The sequence below is a fragment of the Neltuma alba genome, unplaced genomic scaffold, assembly GCF_004799145.2.
Source record: "Neltuma alba isolate B1F8T4 unplaced genomic scaffold, ASM479914v2 tig00010322_pilon, whole genome shotgun sequence".
Taxonomy (NCBI): Eukaryota; Viridiplantae; Streptophyta; class Magnoliopsida; order Fabales; family Fabaceae; genus Neltuma; species Neltuma alba.
The window spans coordinates 72415-79619 of NW_021635234.1; the positions used below are offsets into that span (position 1 = coordinate 72415).

At 35.0% G+C, this 7205-nt stretch overlaps 1 protein-coding gene across 7 annotated transcripts; it reads left to right on the forward strand.

The window, feature by feature from the left end:
• Positions 1 to 466: 466 nt before the first annotated feature.
• Positions 467 to 6811, forward strand: LOC114755696 (uncharacterized). Of its 7 annotated transcripts, none has more exons than XM_028944561.1 (9): positions 469 to 747; positions 2230 to 2378; positions 2553 to 2712; positions 2921 to 2990; positions 3082 to 3241; positions 4248 to 4329; positions 4964 to 5180; positions 5414 to 5478; positions 6188 to 6811. In XM_028944561.1, exons 3-9 carry the CDS (start codon positions 2614 to 2616, stop codon positions 6440 to 6442), a joined length of 948 nt encoding a protein of 315 aa, XP_028800394.1. In that variant the 5' UTR covers positions 469 to 747; positions 2230 to 2378; positions 2553 to 2613; the 3' UTR covers positions 6443 to 6811. The 7 variants fall into 7 exon arrangements, with proteins under 7 accessions (XP_028800400.1, XP_028800399.1, XP_028800394.1 ...); XM_028944562.1 differs by having other exon boundaries at positions 2243 to 2378; XM_028944563.1 differs by having other exon boundaries at positions 2269 to 2378.
• Positions 6812 to 7205: the final 394 nt, after the last annotated feature.

A 7205-nucleotide genomic window follows, 5' to 3' on the forward strand; every position in this document is an offset into this window, starting at 1 on the left:
TACTATTAAATTTTTAATGATTTAGTATTGGGATTTAAACTTGAAATAAGATTTTAGAATTTCAAATATAATTTTGAGTTTGAATTTTGGGAATATTTATTAAGTAAATAATCTGAAGGTTGATTGAGGATCCAATGAAAATTTGAATATTTAGAAAAGATACAAATTATCGCGGAAATGCTTAATTATAGACCATGAGATATTTGAGAATTTACAAGGAAAATGTATAGACCAAAAAATAAAAACATAAAAATTATATAATTCTGCTTGCAATTGCCCTACAAAAATTTAGTAAAATAATAACTTCGTTACACTTAATATTTTATATAATTATTGTAGATATGCACCAACTAATGTGGTGGCCCAGGGCAATTTGTGACGCTTGCTGAATGGAGTTCTGGGTTGAAATCCATGTAAAATTACGACAGTGCCTTTTTAGAGAGAATTAAAAAGAAAAAGAAAAACACACAACCACCCTTCGCCTCTGAAAAAATCTCTAGCGCCTTAATCCGGCGGCCAGCGTTCTCCTTTGTTCTCCCTGCCGTTGCTGGCGCGTGTTCCGTGCTCATCTCCATCGCCTTCGACCCAGTTTCTTTTTCCCTTGCGGTGCTCTGTATGTGCGATCGTGCTTCCTTCTTGGTTCTTCAATGTCGGACTCGCATCTTTGTCTCGTAGCTTTGTTTCTGCTAGTGAAGTTTGGATTCAATTGTTCAATTTCTCATTTCTTCTACATAGGTTCACTCTAAGGTATGCCCTACCATTTTTTTTTCTCTCAATGTTGTTTTCTGTTGGTGTTGAAGTTTGATAATTGAAGCTACTAGACTAAAACGGATATTGGTAGAGAAGAAAGAATTTTATTCTATTTTGCTTTAAGGGAAAATTTTGACAAGAAGCTGGTTTTAGGAAACAAAGTGAGTCGGGTGCTGTTTATTTGTGATTTTAAGATGAATCTTGTTAATAAACTTCACTTAAAATCTGGTCAGTCTAGTTGGATACTTTAAAGCTGTATAGTTGATTTTATTCTATGAATTATGGCGTTTGTTTTGTGTCCTGATATTGGGTTGCACACAAGGCCTTTGATGGAATGACTGAGAGAAATTATAGGAGTTATTGTATGAATTATGAGGAACTAATATTGCCCATTTAAAATCTTTATGCGTCCTACACAGATCTTATGGAAGGCATCTTCTTCCCTTTACGAGGTAGTAATTAGGAGTTTAAGATTTTATGATTATGGATGCAACGACAAGCGAAGATTTGGCAAGAATTTATCTGAGCCAAGTTTGAGATCATGAATGGTTATAATCTATCTTGGGTTACTGGAAATTGTTGTTAATTTGACTTAGTGAAGGTTTGTAGAGTAAGGGAATTGCTTTAAGGTGTTGTGAGTAGATTGCAACTTATGGATTTACGGGAAAGCTCATTGAAAATAATGAACTATTAGAAAATTATTCAGATGATAATTCAAAGATTAAAGTTGCTGCAACTCTGTGGGAATATAAGCCTAAGGAGGTGTAGATGTTGGATGAATGTATTTAGTTGTTGTGGTGGTCAAGCTTGGATTACTAAATTAAATCTCAAGGCATATATATAACGGAATTTTGAGAAAATTTTTTCTTTATGCTTGATTGGGTTGTTGTTGGAATTACTCGTTAGTAATGGTACATGTATGCTATTTTTTTGTGTGTGTGTGTTGATTAAATTACTGCGGCATTTCGCATTGGAAAAATGTTGACAGTAAGATTTTCATTTCTATCTTTCTAAACTGTTAGAGATTTTGTTTGGCAAGTTACTAAAGTGGAAAAGAATATATATATATATTTATATATATTACAAGCGGATAGATAGGAGAGTGTTATTGGTTGGAAATCAACATATCGGGTAAATGGAAGTCATCCCATTTAAATTACAAGCAAATTTTCTCCGATCAAATAATTTATATTTACATTTTAATTAATTATAATGTATCAAAATACATTTCTGATTTATGATATATATCATTTTTTTTATTTGAAACACTTTAATTTTGATGAACACCCAATGCTTCTTGAAAGGATATATCCATTGTTTATTCAAAACAAAAGGTTTACTTATGAATATGTGTTCTTCTGCATTTTGTTTTTAATGAAAGCTTATGCTTGGGATTTGGAATGAAATTGTTTTTTTTTTCCCTCAATATGTTATTTGAAAACTCTCATGTTGAAATCATTTCTTATAAAATATTTTGAGGTTTCATTATTAGGAAAAGATTCTTTCAGTTTGCTGAAGGTAAACCGATCATCAGTGAGGCACACACAGTCACACAATTTCTTCCTCCTCCATCCGCTGCCACCCACCCTGGTGGAGGGACATGATATCCACAGCTCCGTGGACTTCAGGTTTGTCAATCCTATGCTTTCGTTTTCTTCATGTCTCTTCTTCCTTCATCGTTTTTGTCCATCATTGTCATCCCTCTTGCTCCAGCTTTCAAGTTTTAGCCATCCCTGACTCATGGAGTGTATGGGCGCGAGTTTGATTGGTCTTATTTTGCATTTTTCTCATCAACTGCACAGAGAAAAGGCTCTGTTCTTGGGCTTGAAGAATGTTGGTTAAGAAGTAACTGAAACACACAAAATGATGCCCCAATGCTCTATTTCATCAAAGATAATTTTGCCTTTTCAGTTCCAGAGCTTGAATGGTCTCCAACAGCTTGCCCAAACATGTCATTTCAAGGTAGATCTACTCCAGTTCCAGCTTCAGCAATCCCCATTATTGCTGATTCTCAGATTTTCAATTCATATTTTATACCGAGATTTTGCATCATTTTCCTCTTCTTATATGCATTTTCTACCTGACTTCGTCCTTCTGAAAATTCGTTTTTGCAGTCGCATGATTATGTTGCAAGCTGTTCACATGACAGATTTTTGTTTTTTACTTGCAGGCTTGGTTCTTAGATCAATTTGGAGTTCTCCATGATGGAAAACAGCCTTATCCTGGTGCAATTGCAACGTGTATAGTTCTCCTTGTCAGCATGGATCTATTATCTAATAGCATGCCTTATTGACGTAGTTCTAATGTTTCCATCATTTTAATTTTTCTTAGTAGAATCTCTGGCAAAGAGTGGTGGAAAGATGGTTATCATAAGCAATTCCTCAAGACGTTCATCAGTAACAATGGAAAAACTCAGGAGTCTTGGTTTTGACACCTCTCTCTTTGTAGGAGCCATCACTAGCGGAGAACTCACCCATCAATACTTACAAAGGTTGAGCAAGATAAATATCTGTGATAGGCAAACACCTATTATATTTCAAAAAGTTTGTTACTGATGGTGCTGTATTTTTATAAATAAGAAAATTGTTGCAATTTTATTTTCCACATCCTCTGTTATGGATGTGGTATTGGAGGAGTGGGATATAGTAGGCCAATGGACCGTGACACTAAGCCCCACAATGAGTATCATTACTTCTTGGACCTGTGCAGCAGATGCTGTAAGAATGTGGCTTGGGATAAGTGTGAACCACGACTAACTGCTAAATGTTAAGTTTGTTTTCAGCTTTATTTATGTTAGCGGAAGCGTTACTTATTCAAGTCTAGTTAGTTCTATGTTTGGTCAGCCGGGTGTCTTTGGTAGCACATTTTGAAAACCTTGTAAGTTTTCCATTGAGAAGAGAATAGAATAAGGGATGGAAAAAATCGCTTAGCAGTCTGTGGAGTGAGCTCCTGCTTGAAGGAGATTAGTTCCCCATACTGTTTAGTATTTCTGTTCCAAATAGATGTATATAACATTTTCGCAAGGAAGAAAAAGCACATGACACGTGTAATTTGCTTCTGTTATAATGCATCATGACATGCACTGCTTATCCTTTTATTTTATAATTCTCTTTCTTAATCCATAATACCTTTTTAGTGAGATTACTTTGATTCTCTATATCAATTAGTGGCTTGAAGTTAGTTAATGACTCTTTCATGGTTTGGTTTGGCTGAATGAGCCCACTCTAACCATCTCTGTAAATTATTTTCAAATACTGTAGTTTCATTTTAATGTTTTTCTTTTTTCAATCCATGTTTATTTGGCTTTTGTATGAATGATGACATGCTTAATTACATTCAATCTGCTCTTTTACTGGACCATCCACTTCCTTTTGATGGTGAGAATTTTATGAAATCCGTAGCAATTTATGCTCACGGGTCCCTCTTCTACCATATTGTTCTTGTGTTTATATATAATTTGTTTTTCTCTTATGTGTTGTGCATTTTACTTTGAATAGGAGGGACGATCCTTGGTTTGCAGGATTGGGAAGGTCTTGTATTCATCTGACCTGGAAAGACCGGGGAGCAATATCTCTTGAGGTAAGTAAAGCCGCAGTACTTTTTAGCTCGAATTTTTAAATTCACAATGTCCAGTTGATGCTTCTTAAACTCTAAAGGGCGTGTTTGGGAGTTGGGAGAAGGGAAGGGAAGAAATCTAAAGAAATTGGAAGGAGGTAGAAGAGGAATGAATAATTCAATTATAATCTCCCTTCCTCGATATTAGAAGAGAAAGAGTTTCATTGAAATTTTCTATTCCCCTCCGTTATTTATCATCCCAGTATACCATAAATTGTCTTATGCGGTATTACTTTTAGTGATGATTAAAGCATTGGACGTCTGGACTATTGAAGAGTAATCAGTTTCATACGACGAGTATTGAAGTCAATTAGGTTGATTGCCTGCTAGGGTTCATTTTGTCTGTTTAATTGAAGGTGTCCACTGTAAATTCTAAGGGATAATAGAATTAAGGAATGTAAAATGGGCCAAGCTGTAGATTTACTAATGTGTAAGGTCTCTAGTCTTATACAAGGGAATTGCTTCTTTGGTTATGACCTAAAACTAATTTGGTGAAGATAGGTTTGAATAAATGTGCTAGGAAAAGGCAAGGGTTAAGAGAAAATTTAAAGTTGGTCATCTTGGGCATAAAGAAAATGAGAAGTGTTTTCTCTTTTAGGGCCTAGACTTGCAGGTTGTGGAGAATGTAAAAGATGCTGACTTTGTTTTGGCTCATGGCACTGAAGCCTTGGGGACTCCCTCTGGGGATGCACGTCCTATGAGTCTTCAAGACCTTGAAAGAATATTGGAGCTTTGTGTTTCCAAAAGAATTCCTATGGTGGTAGCTAATCCAGATTATGTCACCGTTGAGGCAAGAGACTTGCGTGTGATGCCTGGTGAATATGTTTTACTTCTTATAACTGTGTTGATAAGCTTTAGACCTAATCACAAGTTACTTTCAAGCTCTTTTATCCAAAATTGCAGCAGAGAAGTTTGTTTTATAGATAATATGGCTTTCAGATTTCAAGCGACATGTATAATAGTTGTAGTTCATGTATTGTTTGGTTCCTTTTCTTTATTCCAGTTTCACCATTTACTGATGCTAGTTTGTAACCTCTGAAATTTTAAGGCACCCTAGCAGCCAAGTACGAAGAGATCAATGGTGAAGTCAAATGGATGGGCAAACCTGCTAAGGTAAGGGGATAACTTCTGCTTGGTTTCATTACCGTTGTCTGTCTAGATTGCAATGATTCTGACACAAGTTGATCGCATTTTTCAGCATAAATCAGCTTGTCATTATTTTTCTTATGATAATATCAGTATAGTATTCTAGGCCAACATTACTCGTCTAAATATTTAGCAACTAGTTTTGTCATTGAAGGATCACCAAGTCAACAACATGTCTTGTCTCACGTGTGCACAACTAGTCTGCAATCCTTACATGCATATATTAATTTTAATTTTTTATCTCAAGATAAATCGCATCTCATAAATTTGGTTTAAACAATATTTCAGGGGATAGAAATAGCCAAGCTGGTAATTCAATGGATTTTGCTTATCTGAGCTGTTTTCAGCTTAAATTTCATATTCAATCATCATTCACTGATAGTATATCTTACTCTTTGTTCTTCTTTATAAGGTCTTGGCAACTACTTTCCTAAAATTGAAGAAATTAGTTAAATATATATTTATAATCTCTCAAAACTACCATTTGATTGGGCATAGTTCATTAGAGAGGGGAGATGGAAGACTTCTGTTAAAATGAATTATAAATGTTCCATTAAATTTGGTAAAAAGATCTTGTAACAGAGACTAATGGTTTAGGGTTTTATATTGATCCTTATACCATGTCTAGCCTGATAATACAAGTGTGTGTGAATTATGACAATTGGCATTTTGTCAGATAATCTACGAATCAGCCATGGCCATGACTGGCACAGATTTTTCTGAGTGCATAGCAGTGGGGGACTCTCTAAATCATGATATCAAGGGTGCTAATGCAGCTGGAATGAAGTCTGTTTTTATCACTTGTGGGATTCATGCAACCGAACTTGGACTTGAAAGATATGGTGAAGCTGCGGACTTATTGTCTGTGCAATCGCTTGCAATGAAACACAATGCTCTTCCATCTTACGTGTTGCCTGGATTCAAATGGTAGGATCCTTTTGCCCGTAAGCTGAACAACTGTTCCATTTATTATGTGATATATATATTTATTATAGTAATTTTTAGGATTTGAATTGAATGATTCTTTAGCTACTCAGTTGATGTGACGTTGATCATTCAGAAATGGTAGTCTAGATTTAATATTCATAGAGACTGGCAAGTTAATCTTATGTATACAGAGATGAACTAACTATTGCCGATAGGTTAGCTAAGTTGGCTCACAGGATGGATGGGAATTTCTTGCTCTTAGATCAACCTCCGTCTCTCAATCAAGAGGCGGACGTTGATGAAGAATAGGTTTTTAATTCTTGGTTGTACTCGTTTCTGTTGTTAGTTCTAATGAAGTTTTCAGGTTTTATTCCAAAAAAAAAAAAACAGAGAGAGATAGAGAAATGTTGAGCCTGATGAAGGAGAATTGATAGGATTTGGCAAGCAGTGGATTAATTTTATGTGATTCTATAGAAGAATTAAATTTAGAGAAAATTCCAGCAAAATGACATTTGAAATTTGAAATTTCAAAAACATCACACCAACACCAGCGGCCAGCCCTTACCAGTAGCAATCGAGGGATGGTGGTGACTGGTGACTATTTTTCCACATTAACAATATTTTTATTAAGCTTACAACTTCATTAATGTCATTAACAATTTTTTTGACAATTTGAACCCTTGAAAAAAAAAATTGAAGTAAAGGGTTTTCTTAAAATTTATTTACTCGGCTATTCATGGTGTGTAGTGTCAGTTTTAACAATTTTT